Source organism: Gouania willdenowi, chromosome 7, assembly GCF_900634775.1.
Source record: "Gouania willdenowi chromosome 7, fGouWil2.1, whole genome shotgun sequence".
NCBI classification, from domain to species: Eukaryota; Metazoa; Chordata; class Actinopteri; order Blenniiformes; family Gobiesocidae; genus Gouania; species Gouania willdenowi.
In genome coordinates, this window is record NC_041050.1 from 31,161,620 (window position 1) to 31,185,786 (window position 24,167).

The 24,167-nt window shown below is 38.6% G+C and overlaps 1 protein-coding gene across 3 annotated transcripts; it reads left to right on the forward strand.

Annotated features, from left to right (window-relative positions):
* Positions 1-1,400: 1,400 nt before the first annotated feature.
* Positions 1,401-23,904, forward strand: LOC114467130 (zinc finger protein 335). 3 transcript variants are annotated; one of them, XM_028453200.1, is made up of 28 exons: positions 1,401-1,546; positions 4,333-4,526; positions 4,643-4,919; positions 5,013-5,090; positions 5,625-6,746; positions 7,170-7,331; positions 8,283-8,447; positions 8,533-8,779; positions 8,849-9,026; positions 9,123-9,235; positions 9,314-9,332; positions 10,663-10,779; positions 12,563-12,639; positions 12,727-12,899; positions 13,679-13,899; positions 14,599-14,698; positions 14,774-14,862; positions 15,891-16,144; positions 16,260-16,374; positions 17,261-17,458; positions 19,074-19,216; positions 19,327-19,466; positions 20,393-20,490; positions 20,563-20,649; positions 21,490-21,573; positions 21,665-21,724; positions 22,714-22,819; positions 23,300-23,904. In XM_028453200.1, the coding sequence occupies exons 2-28, from the start codon at positions 4,335-4,337 to the stop codon at positions 23,419-23,421; spliced, it is 4,737 nt and encodes a 1,578-aa protein (XP_028309001.1). In that variant the 5' UTR covers positions 1,401-1,546; positions 4,333-4,334; the 3' UTR covers positions 23,422-23,904. The 3 variants fall into 3 exon arrangements, with proteins under 3 accessions (XP_028309001.1, XP_028309004.1, XP_028309002.1); XM_028453203.1 differs by having other exon boundaries at positions 12,727-12,887; XM_028453201.1 differs by having other exon boundaries at positions 10,672-10,779.
* The last annotated feature ends 263 nt before the right edge of the window (positions 23,905-24,167 follow it).

Consider the following 24,167-nt stretch of genomic DNA (forward strand, 5'->3'; position numbering starts at 1 on the left):
TATAAAAGTACAAGAAAACACATTAAAAAAAAGGGAACAAAATGACTCCATAAACACATAAATACAACAGAAATACACAAAAGGACTCATTAACACACAAAAAACAACAAAAAAATACACAGGACAGAAAAATATATAAAACGACAACAAAATACATATAATTACTATACAACAATCAACACAATGACAAAACACAAAATAAAAGTGAAATTGACAAAAACTAAAATGTACAAAACGACAGCAAAAACAATAAGCCTTTTCACACTCTGGAACTGCGCATGCGCGACCGGGGGGGAGAAGTGGGGGTCAAAGGTCGAGGGGTATAAAAACGTAAACAAGCTCGTTCACTCTGTTGATATTTCCAACCTAACAGCTTTTATAATTGGTTTCCACACTCCTCTCCCAAGCTTTTATCTTGTGATTATGTTTTTTTTTTTCTTCTTCTTTTCTGTATTTACCTTTATTAATGTTAGTTTCTTTTTATTTTATTTGTTTTAACAACTGTTAAGTGTCTGAGTTTTTTTTTTTTTTTTTTGAAAGCGCTTATAAATAAAATGTATCATTATTTTTGATGGAACAAGTGAGATTTCCGAGTGTGGACAGTAAAGTTCTCACTTTGAAAAGGTACATTTACGTGGTACACCATTCACTAACCAGGTCCATTATTATTTTTATTAAGCTATTATTTTAATTCAATTTACTAATTTGAAGAAAGTGCACAATATTTATTTATTTATTTTTTTTTTTCAGGCGGTTTAGGCCATATATATATATATATATATATATATTTACATCAGGGTACAAGGCACAATAATACACTCTGAACAAGATGAACAGGCCGATAAGTAAAACCTCTCTGCAAAAAACTTTCAAGTAATATATGCTTTAACGCTTAAAAAAAAAAAAAATTATAATAATCTAAATCTCTGTCAGACTTGTTGCCAGCCAAGGCAAGTTTATCCCAACTCTCGCGTGAGAACAAAACGAGCGCGAGTGTGTGAAAAGGCGTATTGGTAAAGACTGGAAAATACACATAACGACAACAAACCGTTTGTACATTTTTGTACTTTTTCTCAATGCTTAAATATACGTTGATAATGCACCCCGAGGCTCAGACAATCACAAGTCGTGCTTTGTTATGGCGTATTTAAGCGTTAACCAGGCGCGTCTCGGCACACGTATATCACTCCGCACTCAACTGCGTAATGCGCCTTCCCCGAAACATACTAGTCCACTGCATGATTGTAAACAAATCATTGCCCCGCAAATAAAACTCCACGTACAATGGATGAGTAAATAAACTAAACTAAACGATAAAATCTGTAAATTAAAAAAATAAATCGAGGCTGCCTTACAGTGATAACTGGATTACTTAAAAAAAAAAAAAAAAAAAAAAAAAAACAATAAACGAGGTCCGGCGATACAGACAGGAAGCAGGAGAAGCTCATGGCGCCCGACTAGAATGAGGCAACGATTATCGCCTACTAATTTCAATTGGGTTGAACGCTCTCAGACTGACGAACCTCCATTAGCCGGCGGTGACACGGTAAGAAAAACGCGATGTAGAGGCAGAGAGAATGAATTAAATGAGTGTCTGTGGAGAGCTTACAGGCGGTCTGCCGAAGCTCAGGCCCTCCAGGTCCCCAGTAGAGCGCTCAGATTGCCTGAGTGTAAAGTAAAGGGTCGACCGAGGTAAAATGGCGACGCGGTGCAGGCAGGACTGAGGGCAGCTAGGCCCGTAGGAACGGCTAATGCACGTTGCTCATGACGCTCGCCTTTCACAATGTGTCTGTGTTTACCAGGGGCTGACCTCTCATTGTAACTACATGGAGCTCTTCATTTATTTACACCACAGATTAAAGGAATGGAACTATTTACTGAGTCGCACAACAAAGACATGATTACCCAGCTGACGAACAACGCTGCTCAAGTTGCTAAAAGCTAACTAGCAAACCTGAGCTAAAGTTTACGCTGCTGTTCCTAAATAAACTAATCCTGTGATACTAATGGAACTAAGCGACATGACTACAGGTTTTATTTATGTCAGCTCGTAGAAGTTTGATGCGGATATGTGAGACTTGAACGAGTTTATTTTCTCATATGCTTTTATGTGAGAAATACACATTAATCCAGTGTTGTTGTGGAGTTTATTACGTGAAAACAGGGCTGCCAAATATGAGGTCCGCGGGTTACAGGAGGACAATCAAGACATCCTGATGGCTAAACAGTGTCATTCTCCAAGATGTGAGAATTGAGAAAGCTAAACCCTTCATCTGATGCTCCTATATAAACCCACACCTGTTATACAGAGCACTCATTGATTCAAAGAAAGGTTTATTTGATTTGAGTATATGTTTTTTGTGCTTGGCCATCCTAAAAGACAGTGATTAGTAATTAGTGATTTACACTACCACAGATATATAGTCCCTTTAGTAGGGGTGTCCCAATCCGATATTAATATCAGATATCGGTCCAACTTGCATCTTAAACTCCCAGATATATATGTATTATTGGATTTATTGAGATTATTTTTCAAAATCTTCCTGTTTATTGTTTCAAATATATTTATTGAAGGTATTACAAAAAGCTATAAGCTATCCTAGACAAATTTCAGATTTTTTTATTTTTTCATTTTATACATACAGAAAAAAACATACAAAACATGCACAAAAAACAAACAGCAGGAAAAGGGGACACACTTTAGCTTTCACTAGAAATAGTCGTGTCCTTATTGCAAAATAGTAATCTAGACCGAAAAAAAGAAATAAATAAATGTCCACCCCTCCCGTACCTCACCCACACCCTCCCATAGACTGCACATATCAGCTATCTCTAAGAAAGCATGTCAAGCGCTGCCAGATTTTTTCAAATTCAATCATATTGCCGTTTATGGCATGCCTTATTTTCTCTAAATGAAGTGTGTCAATTAGTTCTGTGACCCACATTTTTAAAGAAGGGGTGTCTTTTCCTTTCCACAGTTGAAGAATAAGTTTCTTTGCAGTCATTAGAGCATATGATATGAGGCTCTGTGCTGCATGACCAAGAGTTTCTGTCTTTTGAAATATTCCAAAAACTATGAGGAGAGAGTTTGGAGTTATTTTCACCTTCAGTACTAAGGATAAATAATCAAAAATGTTATTCTAAAAACCTTGAACATTAGGACAAAGTGTGTTACTATGCAGCAACGTACCTTGTTCTACCATACATTTCTCACTCTTTCTGTTTTTTGTTTTTTTCAATTGTAGAATATTTAATATTTAAGTTCAAAAACTATGAAAGTTCACCATTTATTAATAAAGTATGGGTCAATTTTTCCTCATGCCTACTGTTGCTTACTATTGGTCTGTTTAAGTAATATCATTTTTCTTTTCAAACATTCCAAGATATACATCTATATATGATTCGTGCTGATATATCGGATCACTATGTATTGTATCGGAAGTGAAGAAGTTGACTCAGGACACCCCTACCCTTTAGTAATTAACAATTACACATACAAACTTTAATTCTGTCATTCCTAAACTAAACGTCTTACTTGCCAACATTTTGTAGCTGTTACACCATCTTATAATCTTAAATAAATCAACTTTTGTCTTTGTTTTTTTTTTCCATAAACCTTTAAAAGCAGTGCTTCCCGAACGTCTTTTGTTCGGGCTAATAAAGTAATTGGCTAATTTGACTTGTAATCTTGGAAATAAATTGAAAAGTGTTTCCATCCATCTTCATACCCACTTATTCCCATTTAACAGGGTCGCGGGGGTCTGCCGGTGCCAATCTCCGGTTGTCATAGGGTACACCCTGGACAGGGCGCCAGTCCATCACAGGGCAACACAGACACAGACAACCATTCACTCTCTCATTCACTCCTATGAGCAATTTAGAGACTCCAATCAACCTTACAGTCATGTTTTTGGATTGTGGGAGGAAGCCAGAGTACCCGGAGGAAACCCACACAGCACGGGGAGAACATGCAAACTCCACACCCCAGGGCTTGAACCCAGGACCTTCTTGCTGTGAGGTGGACGTGCTAACCACTAAGCCACCGTGCGCCCGTTTCTAAATACCCCTGGAAGTAAACGTAACCCTAGTTGAGAAACAGTGTGTAAAGGAGCAGGTCACACATAGAAAGCAAGCCATATTATTTAGGGTTAAAAACATCCCATATTCTTTTCTAAAATGGGCTTTTTTTATTCAGCATTTTAAAGAATGTTGACGCTGTCATTGTCCAGTCGTGTGATTGTAAAGGAAAAAAATGATTGAGAGTTCACATCTCACCTCTCACTATTGCTATGTAACTGGTGGATTGATTAATTGATTGGTGAATGTGTGCAGGTATGGATCTCGAGGACAATGAGGTGGAGAGCAGCAGCGATGCAGGCCCATCGGGGATGGAGGAGCCCTCTGAAAGTGGAATGGGTATGGAGTCATCGGAGGCCATGTCTGCAGACAGCAGTGACGCTGCAGCATCACACGCGCAGGCTCCAGAGTCTGACTGCCATGTCGGACAGAGCTCAGAGGGCATTGTGGTAAGGTGTTGTATAAAACATTTAGAAAAAAATTGGAAATTCATGAATAAATAAAGCAAAATTATTATTTAGCTTTATAGATAATAATAGTCATCCTTTACCTTTTACCCATTAAGGTGTTCATCCCAGAAACCAGCTCTAGTACAGATGCCAGAGTTTCATCAGTGCACCTTCCAGACTCCTCCTCAGTAGCTCAATCCACCAGCGTGTCCAGCGTCTCCACAGTGACACAATCTGTGCTGGTTTCCGAGTCCCCCAGAGTACTGGTCCATTCCAGTGCGGTGTCTGAAGGAGCGATGATGGTTTCTGACTCCACTGCCTCGACGTCGTCAGACCTGGGATCAGCCATCGACAAGATTATCGAGTCAACCATTGGTCCTGACATTATGAATGGTAGTTTTAGAGTCAAAGAGTGAAAGCAGGACTTTATGTTAGTGTAAAGCTAAACATTTCACTCATTGAACTGTGTTCCTGCTTTGTTGATAGGTTGCATTGCTGTGACCAGTGCTGACGACGGGGATGCAGAAACAACTCAGTATCTGATATTACAAGGACCCGATGATGGTAGGTGAAAATGTACCCCCACACTCATTCAAATGAGTGAAATATGATCTTTTTTATGTTGTGTCGAACTTTTGGTGTAATAATAGCTGTGTGTGTTATGTGGCTGTTTATGGCTTATAATGCAGTGGATTTAAAAAAATATATGTACATTATAAGTTTTCAATCTTTCAAATTCCTACATTTTCTATTTTTGAGGTGCAAATGCTGATATTGACACATACAGGTACAAAAAAAATTAGAACATGATGGGAAAGTTTAATATTTTTTGTCACTGATTTCAGAAAGTCAAACCCATATGATATATGCACATGACACAAAGTGGAATATTTCAAGCCTTTATTTCTTGAAACTTTGATAATTATGGCTTACAGATAATGAAAACCCAACGTTTAGTTTTTCGTAAAATTAGAACATTTTCATGATATTCTAATTTTTTGAGATGTACCTGTATTTAGATGATTAATTGCATATTCTGTTAGTATATGGGAACTACTTAGTGAGTGTAATCAATATTTCTGTATTTTTCTGGTCCAGGGGCTCCTATGGTAGCCCAGATGTCGTCTTCTGCCCTGTCTAATCGTATTGCTTTAGAGGCTCTTGCTGAAGGCCCCACGTCCACCTGTCTGGAGCAGGGAGACCTGCAGGGCAACCCTGAACCGGACCAGCCTGATGATCAGCCTGGACACTCGGGTTACCCAGAGGACAGCAGCAGCAGCAGCCAGCCGGACCAGCCCCAACATTCCCACCCCTCCCAGTACATGGACTGCAGTGCAGATGGCCCAGATCAGACTGAGGAGTCTTCCTCGTCCTATGCGGAGTGTTCTTGTGAGGAACCGGACCAGACGCGCTCTCGGTCAGGCTTTCCTGACTACAGCAGTAATAACAGAGACCAGGACCTGCCGGGTTATGTGGAGTGTAGTGGCGCGGACTCAAACCCTACCAGTATAAATCACTATGTGGTGGAGTGCAGCGCTGGGTACCGAGTTATGGCTGAAGTGCAGCAATCGCGACATTCACGGAGTTACATCGACAGCAGCGCAGACCACCAGACGCAGCCAGTCCGACAATATGCAATTAAATATAGTAGAGACTGCGTGGAAGATTCTGAACAGCCAGGTTGTTCTCAGTACCAAGTAAGGGATGATGATGACGACGATGATGATGATCAGAACCAGGATCCAGACCAGCCTCAGCACTCTCAGCAGCAGCCTCAGCACTCGTGTTACATGGAAAACAGCAACGGCCCAGAGGCGTCTGTGTACGCTGATGACAGCTCCTCCTCAGGACACCCTATAGCAGACACAGCAGGATCGGCTGGACTCCCCGAGGCCTTGGAGTGCAGCGAGAGCCAGCCTGGGCCCTTCATTAGCAGTAGTTGGACGTACAATTCCAATGCAGAATCTGAGCTGGTTCATCACTGCTCACAGAGCCAGGAAGAGCCACAAGGCTCCCAGAGCGAAGTGGTTCAGGTTGGAGACATGGAGACGCCTACGGTGGCAGAGGGACCTTCACACCGACCACCCAACCTGTCTGAGTTAGAGGAGATGATGGAAGTGGTGATTGTGCAGCAGTTCAAGTGTAAGATGTGCCCGTACAAAAGCGTCTCCAAGGAAACGCTCATCAACCACATGAGAGACAAGCACTTCAAACCAGCAGGTACGTAGTCCCACATCTAGACATCAGAATCAGAATAAAAATAGTTTTTATTGCCAAGTAGAGTTTAAAACAATACAAGGAATGTGAGTTGAACAAATTAGAAACATTAGAATAATAGTAATGATGATAATAAAGAATCCCACGGATGGATATGAACATATCTTCCTGAGGCTGGTGGCAGAAGGAAAGAAACATTTTTTTTTGTCTGGAGGTTCTGGTCCAAATGGAGCTGAACCTCCTACCAGAGGGGAGAGTTTGGAACAGTTTTTGTCCGTTGTGGGAGGGGTAAGCCACGATCTTTCCTTCACGCCTCAGAGTCCTGGAGGGAGGGCAGATTGCAGCCAATGACCAATGCAGAGCATGGCAGCAGTACTGTAGTGGCACACCTGCTTCTTCACTTGTGTTTTCTGCTCTATATTTCAGGGGAAATACCAAAGAAGCGCAAACGTGGCCGGCCACCAAAAAGTGAGACATTAGCGCGTCAGAAGGCGGAGCGAGAGGAGGCGGCGAAGGTGAAAGCTGAGGAGTCCAAGCAAGCAGAGGAGGAGGCTGTAGTAGATGCTGGAGCCATCGATGATCCTGGGGGTTCGTGACAAGGAGTTTAAGTTATCACCATAAGATAAACATCTGTAAGGGTGTGCGTTATGACGATATTAGAGTTGCCAAATTGCGGGGATCGAAGAACCGTCTGTAGTGCACATTTTAGCCCTCGCGGTGCCTTGTCTGTGCCATATAGTTGTGGCCCTTACACAGCACTGCAAAGGTTTTTTTTTTTTTTTTTTTTTTTTTTTTCTCAGCCAGGTCACGCCATTTGTTAGTCAGGCTCATGTTAGTACTACAGAAGCACTGAAGAATCAGAGCTCAATCAGTGCAGAAAGTACGCTCTGCTAACCTTAATGAAGGAAAAAGTAAAAAGTGCCTCAAAATTTTGATATTGTGCTGCTAGTGATTAATAAAAGGGCATTTCTGGCATTTTATCTATCACCCATTATTGTTTTTATTGTAAAAAATCATAATTTTGTGAAAAAATATTGAGATATAAATATTGGTCCATATCACATATATGAAGGGTTCATAAGACTTTTTAAAGTAAAATTTTTATTAATATGAGTGTGTTACCTCATGAACAAAGTGAAATCACCTGACTGATATGCTGCCTTGTTATGTAGCAAGTGTTGCTAATGCTAATGCTACACTTCTTTAGTTAAACAAAGTTGGAACCAGTTTGATAAATTACTTACATACATTTTTAAAAATGTGTGACTTAAATGAGCTTTTATCCTTTTCTATTTAGGACTATGATTTTAAGGAGGTGAATTGGTTTGTTTTATTGGTAAATAACTTTAAAATAGTCTAAATGATCAGAATGAAATAATAGTGATAAAATCGTGATTGTTATTTTACAAAGAAAAAATTGTGATATTATTATTTTTTTGTCCCATATCGCCCACCTTTATACAACTGTTAATCAGCAGATTATGAGATTATTAGGTTGGTGAGGAAGCTCACTTAACACCTTGACACCTTTATTTCCAGATGACAGTGACTATAACCCTGTAGATGAGGACTGCAATGGAAGACCGCCTGCCATCCTAAAGAAATCTACCACTCCCATCTCATCTTCCTCTCACAGACGTCCTCGACGCAAGGTAGCCCGCCCTAGAAAGTACTTTGCTTTGGAAGAAGGTTACAGCAGCAAAGGTGAGTGTCCAATATCACAGAGTAAACCACATCTTCTATTTTTCCAAATACATTTCAGATTTCTGTAATCTCTGTGCTTATACAGAAGCAGATGCTACAACGGCTGGGGTTAATGCAGATGTTGCTGAAGCAGCAAGTTCATCTGGATTGGACAGTGGTTTGAGTGCAGGGACCAATGGTGACACTGCAGAAGGAGTTGTGAGCCAATCAGATTCTGAGAACAAAGACCCCTCGTCAAACACTCTGCCAGAAGAAGAGTTCTATCCAAGAAAACGCGGCAGACCCTCCAAGCGCTTCCTTCGCAAGAAATTCAAGAAGTACATCAATCGAAAGTGAGTGTGTAGACATTAAGGCTTGTTATGAATTATGTGAAAAGCTCACATGATTTATTTACTTTTCAGTCGCTACTATAAGTCTTTAAAACCTCTCCTGAGGCCACACAACTGCTGGATATGTGGCTCACGCTTCCTCACTCAGGAGGATTTGCGCTTCCATGTGGACTCGCATGAAGGCAATGACCCGGAGCTCTTTAAGTGCCTGCATTGCAACTATCGCTGCAAGCGCTGGTCTTCACTCAAGGTAAGTTGGTCTCACACATGTAGCTCCATCTCAGTCTTCTACCACCATGTTTGTACTTCTGAAAATCTTAAGGGTTTTTTTTTATTTCTTTTACAGGAACACATGTTCAATCATGAAGGCACCAAGCCGTTCAAGTGTGAGGAGTGTGATTACTCAAGTGTTTACAAGAAAGACGTCCTTCGCCACTCAGCAGTTCACAGCAAAGACAAGTTTGTATCATACCATTAAACTAGGTTGTTTTTTTTTTTTAATGGTTTTATTGATTCAACTTGTTTTCTTTCCTGCAGGCAAAGAAAAGCTGAGCTGGTAAGCTTTTTTTTTTAATATGAATGTTCCTCAAAGTATAGGACACTATTTTTTTCCTTTAAAGTTGAAGGTGCAGCCAATGGGGTGGTGCGCCTTCATCTTTAAAGGGAAAAAAACAGTGTCCTATACCAACTGCCGTAAAACTACACAAAAGAAGAAGAATGTGGCGGTGCGCTCTGTGTGGATTTTTCAGTCAGTCACACACATTTGTCCTGTGAAAGCGGCCGTCGGGAGGCAGAATGTTACTGACAGTCACTTCTACAGCGGAGTGAATTAACTGTAACAGCAACTGAACATCACGATGAACTGAATGTTCAGAAACGAGCTTCAGATTAGGTGGGGAAAGTGATGCACTCACAACTTCAATAATAGGACAGAGGCATCATGGTCCATGTGCAGGACGGCGTCCAATCGTGGAGGCAAATTGCGTGGGAGCGAGTGACGGCAGAAGTCATACATCTGTTGAATATTTGTTTTTATTTATCTGACATAAGATTGCTGCTTGTTTAAATAAAAATCTAATACCGGTAATAAATTGAAGTTTGTGGACTGGGGAGCGGCGCTGGCTCGTCGGCATTTACGGTGGGAAGTATAAAAGTATAAAAAGTACACTTAAGGTTTAAATTGTAACATATCTCAGACAGTTTTTAATAGTAGTTAGTAATAAACAGCATGAAGTTGTAAAATCACTACGTTATGTTTATCAGGAGCGATCACACACAGGACAGAAGCTGAAAGCTCACACACACACACACACAGAGAGAGAGGATAAAGTAAAAATCAGCCAGTTAATGATAGAATAGAATCAATAAACAGTATAAAGTTGCCAAGTAACCACGTTACGTTTGTTCAGAAGCGATCATGTCCGTATACTGACTCAGTCCGATAGACGTGATTGGTGCTGAGACGGAGCTGTTTATCAGTCTTGTTCCAGTGAAAAGTGACCATAAAAAGCTGTAAATGGACTGATATGCAGACGCGGGGCAGTGAGGATGTGATTTTATGTGGAGATGGAAAGTCGTCTGTTGACACCAATACACGGAAACCTCCGTTAATTAGAGTACAGCAGCCTGCCTACCTGCCCGTTCTGATTGGTCTTTTAAAAGGCACCCTCATCAGCCAATAGGGTGCGACCTATGTCACGGAGCGGCCTTTACATGGATTTTTTTTTGCTAAGTTATTGGAATGCCGCCAATACAGCGTTGCGTTCAATAGCCCGGAAAACACGGTACAAACACATGATCAACTGCTCCATTACAGTCCGACTGCTTTCAGCTGATCTCTGCTGTTAGTTTGCATATTCTGAACAGTAAAGTTGTGATGGCTGCAGGTACCAAAGGCGTCAGAGTTCCCCTGCCCTGTGTGCCACAAGGTGTATCCTATGCAAAAGAGACTGACCCAACACATGAAAACCCACAGCTCCGAGAAACCACACATGTGTGATAAGGTGAGGAATGCACAATCGCAACTTTCTGTGTTAAGATGTTCTTTAGATCAGGGGTTCTCAACTTTGTGGTCAGGAACCCATTTGGGGTTGCGAGACACTAGGAGGGGGGTCGCCAGATGCCTTCACGAAACTAGGAATATTGTTTAAAATGATTTGAGCCCATTTTTAACTTATTTTCATCACTTTTTCATGCCATATGTTTGCTCTTTTTAACACGTTTTTGCTACATTACTCCCATTTCTGACACTTTTCCATCAAATTCTGTGTTCTGTGCACCTCCATCACTGTCTGGTTTGGATCTTCAACCAAACTAGACAGACACAGACTACAAAGGATAGTCAGGAATGCAGAAAAGATAATTGGTGTTGATCTGCCCTCCATCCAAGACTTATACCTGTCCAGGGTCAGGAAACGGGCAGGTAGCATCACTGCAGACCCCTCACACCCTGCACACAATCTGTTTAAACTCCTCCCCTCAGGCAGACGCTACAGATCACTGTACGCCAAAACTTCCCGCCATAAAAACAGTTTCTTCCCTCAGGCTGTCACTCTGATCAACACTATACAGTCAAAGAGTGTCGGACCTGTTTCTGTTACTGTGAAATAACCTGGAACTAAACATATCAACCCTGGAACAACTTGTCACTGTGAATGTTCATGGACATAACTTTTTCATTTAAATGTTCACCTATTTGCACTACTCATCAATGCACTACTGCACTATTATCTTATTATTATTATTGTATTCTTATTTTATTTCATTATTATTATTATTATTATTATTATTATTATTATTATCTTGTTATTTTTTATTTAGTTTGCACATATTAGTCTAACTACTCTTATATTTATGTTTATACTTCTTTTTTTTCTTTTTATTTTTCTCTATTTTATTTATTTTTCTTTATTCTAGTTGATTGTTATTACTTAATGTTATACTACCTGAGAGAGCACAGGTCACCAAAAGAAATTCCTCGTGTGTATTCATTCACCCCTGGCCAATAAAGTTGATTCTGATTCTGATTCTGATTCTGAAATTCCAATGTCTTTTCAGCACATTTTTTCCCACTTTCTAGACATTTATGGCACTTATAAACCCTTTCTATCACTTTCCCCACTTAATGTCGCATATTGTTAACATATAATTTGTCACTTTTAACCTCTTTATATCATACTTATTTTTTCCAATGTAACCACATTCACGATTTGTTATGCCTATTATTTGCCAATTTAAACTAATTGTTCCAATATTGACACTTTGAATCCTTTTTACCACTTTTTCTGTCCGTTTCTGGCCACTCTAATTTGCAACTTTTAAGCAATTTCCGTGTTTTTTAAAACTCCATTTCACCACCTTTTCCACCATTTTTTGTCACTTTTAACCAATTTTATTTCTGATTAAAACAAGGATACATCTTTAAGATGACTATATACTAGGGCGCAAATAATAATAAACTTCTTGGATAACAGTGGATATTATTGAAATAAATAAATGTGGTTATCACACATAGAACAATGGACCATAATTTTGCTGACTTCATAGATGAGCCCCAAAAAACTCTCCCTTATAGATGGCGCCGTCTCCACATGGCTGTTCTTCATTGTTCATGTCTGTGTTCAATCACCTTCATGTACAGTGGGGGTCCCCGTTCTCTGGCACCTTTATTTTGGGGGTCGCGGGCTGAAAAGTTTGAGAACCACTGCTTTAGATCACCATTTAGAGGATTATTTTGAAATGATGATATAACATAGTGTGGTTTATGATGCTTTCCAATCTCTGCAGTGCGGCAAGTCCTTTAAGAAGCGGTACACGTTCAAAATGCACTTACTGACCCACATCCAAAGTCTTGGTGAAAACAAGTCAGTTTGAATGAAAGTCTGCAACAATAATAAGTATTTACGTTTTTTTTAATGTACTTTTACTGACATTTGATGCACACCGTGCAGGTTCAAGTGTGAGTACTGCGACTACATGTGTGACAATAAGAAGCTACTGCTTAACCATCAGCTGTCCCACACCAACGACAGGCCCTTCAAGTGTGACTATTGTAAATATTCTACCTCTAAGGAGGAGTTCCTTGTCTCCCACCTGGCCATCAAACACACAGGTCAGTGCCTCAGTGAGTATTTATCCAAACCGTCCTATGTATGTATTCTCATACCCTGCTATATGCACTGTATTTTTGCTGCTTCATTAATTTGAATTTGAATTTTATTTTGGCAGTCTTCAGAAAAACAAAAAAAACAGAACAAACAACACTCAGTTGTCCAACTAATCAGCCGAAAGGGTGTAGGTTGAAGCAAAAGCTTATACACACTCACAAAAATAGTAATAATTAGGAAACTGATGTTACTAGTTTTACAATACACAAGTTTTATATACTGTATATTCTACACAAAGTTTTATATACACAGAAAACATAAATACATGACATGTACATAATATTAATATTATTCGATTTTATAATATCACAATATATGTATTTTGTTGTTTATTAAGTATGAATATATTTTATACCATTATATACACACTGTATTTTATCTTATTGCTGTCCTCGGTAAAATTGTTGCTCTTCTTTCTTATACTTACTAATGACATGATTTAAAAAGCTTTTCAAACTGGTTCATGTTGCTGCTATGTTTTATTTCATCGTTTAGGCTGTTCCATAATTTAACCCCTGCTATTGTTATACTCGTCTTTTTCAGTGTTGTTCTGGCATATTGTATCTTGAAATGTAGTTTATCTCTTAAATGATATCCCCATTCTCTCTCTGAAAATCTTTTCTGCAACCTTTTTGGAAGTGAACCCTTGCTTGCTTTATAAATCACTTTGGACAGTTTTGAGTTGGATGAGATCTGCAAGTTTTAAATCTGGTGTTTTTAACATTATCGTTTGCAGGCGAGAAGCCTTTCACCTGCACTATGTGCCACTTCATGACAAAGCACAGGAAGAACCTTGGGCATCACGTGCAGTGTCGACACCCTGAGGCTTTTGAGGAGTGGTCTGTGGCTCACCCTGAGGAGCCGGTGAGGATGAGGCGTAGGCCTTTCTTCACTCTGCAGCAGATTGAGGAGCTCAAACAACAGGAGGATGATACTCAGGGAATGCAGCACACTATTGTAAGCCACTTTATGGTTTTTTATTATTTAATATCAAATGATGCTGCCCCTGAGTGAGAGTGCATGGGAGGGTTGGGGTTAATTATAATTGTAATTGGTAATTAATTACAATTGTGACATAATTATAATTGTAATCGTAAGTGAAACAATATGTTGCTGTTGGAATCGCAATTGATTGAATTCAGATCATTGACTTTGTAATTTTAATTGGCACGAACATTCTATAAAAACTGTCATTTACAATTTAATTAAATGCAAAACTGGGGAACCGTGTTATAGTTTTATGGCTTACACATAGGCCTACGTAGTTAACAATAGGTTCCATATCAAGTTTACCTGTTAATTCACTTGAGGATCATTTAACTGTTTAATTTAAATCAAGGGCTATACCGGCACTAAAAAAACACACACCCCAAAACTATCAATACCTATATTTTCATGGATGAGGAAGCCAAGATATTAAAAACAAATTGGATAATCTGTAGTTTACATATAATTTAAGACGTGTCAATACCGACTCTTTATCAGAAGAGATGCTATATAAGAGGAAGAATACGTTTTATGGTCTTATTTATTCACGGCTCAATAATTGTGATTAATTGTGATTGAATTTAATTGAGAACGTAATTTACCTTTGGGGTAAAATAATATTTGTAGTTTTAATTATAATTAGAAGTTTTTACGGTTTTGTTTTTTCAGCTCACAGTGGACTCTGCAACACTACAAGCAATGCAAGGTATGGAAAATGCCACGCTGTCCCAGGATGCAATGGGAAACACCACCATCATTTATGAACAAGGTCAGTGGAGATGGTCACCATTCATAAAGTCTGGACTTTAGTCACACATTCTAACTTTTCTCCTGCATTCCTCAGCTGAGTCCAGTGATCTGTCTGCACAGAACGCTCTGGACCTGCTGCTCAACATGAGCAATGCTCGGGAACTGGTCGGAAACTCTTTGCAGGTTAGATCATCTTCAACTCTGCACTAAATATGATTTTTAATAAATTAAATGTCTACCTCAGTAAAGGATGGGCAATATATCGTGATTCAAGATATATCAAGTTTTCTATTTTGACGATATAGAAAATTACAATATGGCCTTTATTGAGATATATCTATATTTGGTAACGCTTTACTCAAACTTTTATACTGTACATAAGTCTAACAATACACTGTCATTATTATGACATGACATGTGTCATTAGCATGAATAAGGTGTCATGAAGGCTGTGATTAAGTGTCCTTCGTTCCCCTAACCCCTAATCCTACCTAACCCCACTAGATCCCTTCACCTGTCACAAAAAATGCCAACATAGCTCCAAAGGTGTCCATAATTTAGTGAAAGGTGTCATAATTTAGCAAAAGACACTTAATGAAAGCTTAATGACACCGTATTTATGCAAATGACAGCGTAATGTCAGCCTTATGTATAAAACTTCAAGTAAAATGTTACCCTATATTTTTAACTTGTTTTTATACAATCACGCAGTACAAATCACATCATACAAGTATTTAATAATATTCATAGAGTACAATCAAAATTCTTTTTCCAAATCTGTGATATTTTTGTAGCGTATTTTGTAATAAAATACTCGTTTTAGTAGTAGCTGCTTTTGCTACTTCTCAGAACAGCATGAAAAACACAGTTAGATGGATTTCTGAGTTTGTCCTAACCCAGACCTTCCCCTAAACAAGCCACAAAATGGAACTCACTCACACGTGCTGTCCTTTAGAGGTGAAAAAGCCAAGTGGCTCATATTGTGCAGCTGTTTTAATGTGTGTGTGTGTGTGTGGCATTTTTCATCAGCAAATTTAATGCAGATTTGTCTTTCTTGTAAGACTTTATTGAGTTAAAAATATTGAGATTTATACAGTATGCTGCCATTTTGAGAAAAAATGTCAACATACGAGTTTTGGTCCATATCGCCCAGCCCTACTCTCAATACCCGTGGAGATAAAATGTCAAAACTGTCTGATTTGGCTCCTCAGGTTGCAGTTTTGAAGCCAGAAGGGAAAGCTTTAGAGAAGGCGACATGGAGTGCAGTAAGTGCAGTGCCAGGCCAAGCCCAAAAAATAGTGAACTTTCACGTCACTGAGAATGGTGAGACGGTGCTGCAAGAGGCCTATGAGGAAGCCTCAGCTGAGCCTGCAGAGCACAGCCCCATGCCCATCGAGTCCTACGAGGAGGGAGAAGTCAGTGTGGTGGAGCAAACTACAGAGGAAATACACAGCCCTGAGTACAGGTACCCTAATACCTCACACAACCAGGACCATGTGCTGTTTCACACAAAAGACTTGAACTGGCTGTTGACAATATGTGGGCGTTGTTCATGATCTCATCAACCGACCGTTTTGCAGCAATGATGCCAGCAGTCCTTCTCAAACACTAGAAGTTTCTGCGTCAGAGAGCCTGAAAAATGAAAAGTACTATCTCACCTCCACTCTGGCTGATGGTTTGTTACAACAAGTGGAGGTAACTATCACAGGACAAATGTTTCCACCTCTCTGACTCCCTAGAGTCTTTTAAAAACATACATGTTCCGACAGGCGTTTGGATGATGTAAATCAGTGGTTCTCAAACCTTTTTTTGGCTCAAGTACCCCCTTTCTCTTATTTCTGAATCCAAGTACCCCCTTTGTCCGACTACAAGATTTGATCTATAGATCATAATGATGGAATGAACAAGTGATAACACACATTTTAAAATGAGTAAATAAGTGGAAACAAACAGTATTTAGTGCTGTGGTTCCCAACCATTTTTTGGTTTGTTTCCCCATTTTGATATCAAGAATTTCTGGCGACTCCAAAGACATTTTTTTTCTCAAATTAGTTTGAGCTCAGATTTATTTTTTTTTAACTGCATTTTTGTTGAACTAGATTTATATTTTCATAGAAATACAGTTTTTTTTAAGATTGTGTGCTGATATAAGAAATGAAAAAAATGCTAATAAACAATTTCAAAAATATATTTTAATTTTTAAACTCCAAGCGACCCCACGTGGGGTCCTGACCCCGAGGTTGAAATCCCTGATTTAGTGGCTCCTAAATAGATTTATTTCAATAGTTTTTATAATTTCCGGTCATCTCACGCCTGGGGGGATGGAATTTTCTACTCGCTCTCACTCTCAAGTACCCCTTGTAGTGCCATTGCGTGCTCCTGGGGGTACATGTACCTTCATTTGAGAAACACTGACGTAAATGGGCAATTTCATGTCACTGTTTTTAACATGGTTGTTTGTTTGTTGTTTTTTTTTTGCTTAATTTGATGTAAAGCACTTTGTGACCTCTGTCTGTATAAAGTGCTCCATAAATAAAGTTTACTTACTTACTCTCTGACTGTGTTGTTTGTTCTCTTTTAGCTGAGCAGTGAACCTCCTCCCTCCCCCTCTGCACTGGGATCCCCCAGCATCACCTCCAAGAGATTCTCCTGCCGTATCTGCAATGAGTTTTTCAATGGACGCTCTGACTTTGAGAACCACAAGAGGGCGCACCTGGATGCCAATACGTTCAAATGTCCTGACTGTGACTTCACCTCAAGCTCCTGGGCAGAAGTAAAAGTAAGTCAATGTTTTCAGTTCTACAAACAACAGCCGTGGTAGATTTTTCCGCGTGAATAAAAATCGGACAAATAAAGCACCAACCTTTTGCAGCCACCCTGATCATTTTTATTCTAACTGCATGCCATTGGTCAGTGTTGATAAACACAGGTGGATTTTTTTTTCTGCCAGTAAAACCAGTTCCAAACCATGAATGGAGGTGAGAAACTGTTTTTTATCCCTGGGCCATGAGATCTCTGAACAAAAAGTATCCATCTTCCTCCCATAATTCAAACTACATGTGCAATAAATCACATCAAAGTTCAACCATATTTACCATATTTATTTATCTCACCAACAGGTCAGTTCATATTTTATATTGCGTGTTATGGTAATCTCGGGACTACAGATGTAAATTAGCAGTTTTGCTATAATCTGGCACATTTACACTTTGTGTACAACTTGTATATGATTGTTCATTGATGTGTGTTGTCCCAATCAAATAAATAATGTATATAGTGAGCTGAGTAGTATTATAGTATTATGTTTTTATGTGTATTTCTTTTTCAAATATTTTAATAAAGTGTGTGTTATATTTCAGTTCAATTCAACTTTCTTTGTATAGCACAATTTACAACAAAGTCATCTCAATGCACTTATCAAAATATAAAATTCATAATAAGAAAGAGAAAACCCAACAAGATCCACATGAACAAGCATTTAGCAACTGTGGGAAGAAACAACTCCATTTTAACAGGACGAAATCTCCAGCAGAACCAGGTTCAGAGGTGGCAGCCATCTGCCTCCACTGGTTGGGGTTAGTGGACAGAAGGACCAACAGAACAGGATAAAGAGATAGAACATCAGAGTGTCTCAGACTAGTTGAGTCATGAACCACAGATCAGGAACTGCCATCATCAGCTTCACAACATCCTGAAATAGAGAAGAGAGAAGGATGAGGAGAAGGCACTGACTGCAGAAAAACATGATACATTATTCTCAAGTCAGCCTGCCTTGGCCTTGGACCTCACTCCCAGTGGCCTAGTCAACACTTATTGTAAAGGTGACAAATCTCTTTCCGTTTATTGGTAAGCTGACAGCGACTCCAAGATCTGTAAATGCGACCGTTCACAGACGAGCCCATGTTCGCTCTAGTGTTTAGGTTATGTTATGATTCAGTCCTGTTTATGTGGACTGTAAATCATAACCAGCTACATCAGAATTTGAATATCTTCCTGTTAATTAAACCAGTAAATTCGACCGTTTACGGACAAGCACATGTTCGCTCTAGCGATCAGATTGTTATATGTCATTCGTCATTCTTGGAGAGTACCTTAATGATGTTGTATATGTTGTACAATGACAACAAAAGCTTCTATTCTTAACAAAAACCCTGCCAACCTGACAACACGGACAACATCCTCGTCACCATAGACGGCTACTAATTTTAGCATTAAGTTTTCACTAAATACTGTTAAAGTATTAGTTGCTCATTTCCTTTAACTGCTCTTCCTAAGCTCCACCTCAGGCTGCAAAATAGCGCAAAAATATTGCCCTACAAGAGTCGGTTCATTTCATATTACTTTGTATCAATTGCTGTAACTAACTTCTTGTTTTTTGGTTCTTTTTTTTGCAGACTCACATGGAGATGCATTCATACCTCCGTCCTCACAAGTGTCCACACTGCAGCTTTGCCTCTAAGAATAAGAAGGACCTGCGCAGACACACGATGACTCACACCAATGAGAAACCCTTTTCTTGTAAATTTTGTGGACAAAGGTGGGAGGCCAGCCTAAGCACGCCTGTAACGGCCATACGCCTATTTTAGCAAACCTTTAAAAAAAAAAAAAAATTGTCATCTTCCATGTTTGTTTTGTGCACAACCTCAGGTTTAATCGTAACGGCCATCTGAAGTTTCACGAAGACCGGCTCCATAATCAAGTTCATGCCATTAGAAAAGGTCAAGCCACCTCAACTCAACAAACGATCATTGTCAACAGTGATGAGGAGGCGTTGGCCACGCTAAAGTGTAAGAACACACTCACACACACACACAATTTTTATTTAATGCAACAATGTTATCCAAAGAAAAAGTTGTCACCTCGTTAATGTGAGCGTGTAACGTCCCCCGGTTGATTGATGGTCTGACTCTCAAACTGATGGTTCACTTTTTCTTTACCTTGTTGACTTTAGTGAACACACCGTAATACAGACATAGGCAACAGGCGGCCCGGGGGCCACATGCAGCCCTCGATCTAATTTTGTACGCCCCCCAAAATAAAATTGTAATTCATGAAGTTGGAAGTTATACGAAGAACAACATAACACACAACACTCCAGAAACACAGAAAAAGACAGCAAAATGCACAAGATGTCAAAATAAAAGTAAAAGTAACAACATAAGCACAAAAAGATAAATAACGATCGAAAAAAAATTGTCAGAAAATGCACAACATGACAACAAAGACACACTAAACAACCACTTGAACACACAAAATGACACAAAAAAACACAAAATCACAAGAACAAAAAAATAAACAAAATGACAACAAGAACTGAAAAAATATAGCAAAAACACACAATGACTTGAAAAACACACAAAAAGACAACAAAAATGTGTGTTTTTAAGCTTGTATTATTGCTCATATTAGTCATTCTTGGACCTCGGATCAGTCAATCACATTTTTGTGGCCCCGCTATGATAGAAGTTGCCCATATTTGCCGTAAAAGCTTTACAAATGCAATTATTCTTACAGTATGAAACATTTTGTATTTTTAACAGCTTACGAATTACAATAGATTGACTAAATGCTTTAACCATCTCTAATAGGGCATACTACTACATAATGTCCTTCAAAATAAAATTATCGATGTCAAATTCAATGTCAACATATTTAAACAAAATAAAAGTTTATGAGGTTGTTTACAGAGTGTGAATTGGTTTGTGTGCACCAGCCCTGCAGGCACATCCCACTGTGATCACCACAGAGCAGTTACAGGCACAGGGACAAGATCACTACATTGTCACTCAGGAACAGGCTTTGCCGGACCAGGTAGGAAACAATTCATTCAATGTGTCTGCTTAGATTTTTACAAAGAAATGAATAAACTTGTGCCTCTGCCAGGAGGAAGGAACGTATATCCAGCACATAACCACCATCGATGGACAGACTGTCCAGCACCTGATGACAGGAGACAACCAGCTGGCTGAGGTACGAGACAATTCATCTTTGTTTATTATTCAACGTGTTTTGGTATGAAAACAAAATAAATGACTTGTTACCAGGGTTGGGGCCAATTATTCAATTACAATTACGTCTTCTATTATCCATGTTAAATTACAACTCAATTCTGATTTCAGTGACTGGCATTTTTTCCAATTACAATTAAAATTGCAGTTATTATTTTTCCCCCTGAAAGTCAATTACAATTATGTTCTCAATTACTAAAGTTCAATTACAATTAATCACAATTACTAAACCTTAATAAATAAGCACATAGAACATTACCTTCTTCTTGTGTTAGTCTTAAATCATCTGTAAAATACACTTAAAAATATGATCAATCATCTAATTTGTTTCTCATCTCGTGATTACCTTGTTAGGCTTAATTATCCATGAAAATATTGGTATTAATATTTTTTATGTGGGCTTCTGAGTCTTTTATCTGTCAGTGTACCCCTAGATTTCATTTATTTTATAAAGGGTAAAATTGTTCCTCAAGAGAACTGACAGGTATTGTTTACTACTTATGTGTAAGCCATAGAACTGTAACATGGTTCCACAGGTTTGCGTTTAAATGAATTATACAGTAGTTGACAGTTTTTATAGAATGTCCATGCCAATTACAATCACAAAGTCAATTATTTGAACTCAATTACGATTACAACAGCAACATATGTTTTCAATTATAATTATGTCTGAAATGTAATTTTCAATTACACGACTACAATTATATTTGACCCCAACCCTGCTTGTTACTAAAGACGGCACTTTAAAATAAGACTTGTGGACATTTTTTTTTACTTTTCTGGCTCATCCGTCCTCTTTTAGGTTCAGTATATAATCTCACAGGAAGGGGTGGAGCCCGTGGTGCCTCAGGAGTATGTAGTCGTATCAGATGGCGAACAAATCCAGGTCTGAAACCAAACTCTGTGTGTGTGTGTGTGTGTTCTAGCTGGAGAATCTTATTTGAACTATTTTTGTTTTTTGTCTTGCATACGTTTAGATACCAAACGGACACATCATCCAGTACGAGCACGACAGGAGCTTTCTGCAGGAGCAGCAGGTGAGGCACACAGCTTGAAACACTGCACACTAGGTTTGTGGATTGCCATGATCATGGTTTGAACTATACAATATATCCCAATATTAAACAATACCTTATACATCATGATAAATCACATTATTAATAATTACAAATTTTACAACCTTTACAAGTACAAAATGGTATGAAATACAATTTGTTTCATTGTTTTTTTTAAACTTGCGAGAACAAGTAAATGGTAAATAACTGTATTTCAAGTACAAATATCAAAAACAAGTGGTATATTTATCAAACTGTCAAATTACATGTTTTTCAAAAAAGTTTAACTTAACAGATTCTGAGTCTGCTAAATTCTTAAATTCCTTTTTTAGTAAAAGTAACAACATACATCTATAAAAGTGTCTGTCATGTATGTTTTATGAAAATAAAGTGCAATCAACTTCCAAACTAAAATGCATTGAGGAGTGAGGTAGTTTAACTAGGTCTGATGTTGTTCACTGACACCTAGTGACCAGGTGTTTACATGATGTGCATATGTTAGCGCAATGAAATATTTTTTTTATTCAATAACCTGATGAATATATTGTTCCTTTCTATGTTTCTCATGTTTGCGGGTGCAGGTTACATGTATGCATTCTTGTTCAGTTTTCCTTTCCTTATGCTTTATAACCCGTCTATATACTGTGCTATAGTTACCTCAACTTTATAAAATCGTATTAAATCATTGAACGGCCAAGCTTAGTTTGTGTTAGTTTATATTATGTTCCAGTTGTCTTTTTACTTTACTTAAAGCTACTGTTGTATTGTTTAAGATCCAATTAAACATATATCTGTGTTTCAAAACAAAATAAAATAAAAGTTGTGGGAAAAAAAAAACATATTTGGACATATTTCTGGATTGATTGAATAATCGCACTGTGACATATTGCAGAATCTATTTTTTCTTACACCCTTACTGCAGACTGACAGGCTTGTGTGTCTCTCGATGTCGGCTCGTTGTGTGTGTTCAGGTCGCTGTGAGCAGCGATGGCCAGATACAGTACCTGCCCGTAACCTCAGAGCAACATGTGGTGAATTCTGAAGATCTGGAGACTGAAGCTCACTCCGCTGTGACAGGTCGGCCTTGTGATGCACTTTTATTTTCAAAGTGAACCGACACGTGTTTTATTTGTGTATTGGATTATGTTAGGGTTAGGGTTATAATCTCAGTACGTAGGTAAACTCAAACCGTGACACCAGAACAGACTCGGTTACGGACTCGTTTAGTGTCATTAATCTGCAACAGTCAGTTTAGATGCACATGGAATTCGTAAAGCATTTATGAAATAATTTATTAACGGTATCATTGCAGTCCAAACCAATCCCACGTTGTACACCCTTGAACCAAGCAGCAGCCATGTTGAAAGTCTCATGGCAGTCTAATCCTGATCCGCAGAGATATTTAAGGAACACATACACAGACAGACAGACAGAGATTCCTTGCTTTATAGATAGATTACAGTGGATAATTTTTAAAATGTATATTGTATAAACTGTTTTGTAAGCTGATGTATTCATATTTTCTAATTCTATTCTATGACTGTGACTCTCCTTCAGCCGTAGCAGATGCATCCATTGCACAGAGTCAGACGGTCTACACTGAAGCTACCCCCGAACAGCTGGAGCAGCTGCAGCAGCAGGGCGTTCAGTACGACCTCATCACTTTTACCATTGAATAGGACCTGGACCAACAAAGACCACCCCGAGCTAGCTGAACTCAACCTCTACTTATTTATGCATTTGTCTGGCTGTGCACTCTATCCTTTATTACTGCCAATGCATCAGTGGCTGAATTGATCAGGATTAACAGCTTCACATACATTCAGATTCGTGCACCTGTTGCTTGTAACCGAACCCTAAGGGCTGTGGTTTCTGTGACTCTTTACAGCCTCATGTGCTTATATTTGCAAGACAATGATACAAAGAAGAAGAAGCAAATAGTTCATATGTTTCAGTAAGTGTGCTAATCAACTGTTTTGTTTTTTGAAAGGAGGAAAAAGAAAGATATTGTTTATTTTAAATCTATAATGTTATATGGTGAATGTTAGAACAGTAAGAGATCCTGTCCAACAAATATGAATATGTACATACAGTTAGTGTTTGCCTTCCGTTGAGTGATTGAAGAGCTGTTTGATTTGACGAATAAAAAGTATGGTTGCTTACAACTGCTCATTAGTCTTTATTTAAAGCAGTCCAGTTGTAAAAATGTAGGAAATCTTGTTAAAGATTTAAACCACTGACCGTTTTGATGATTTCCTCAGAAAAACATGGGCCTCATTAACAATTCTAGGTCTTTTTGGAGAAGATTCTTACTATTCTATGCTATTCTAACTGATATCAAGACATTGCATCCATCCCACTTTAGCTGGAGAAAGGTATCATTGTAGATTGTATTAAATGTCCAGATTCATTACATACAACATGA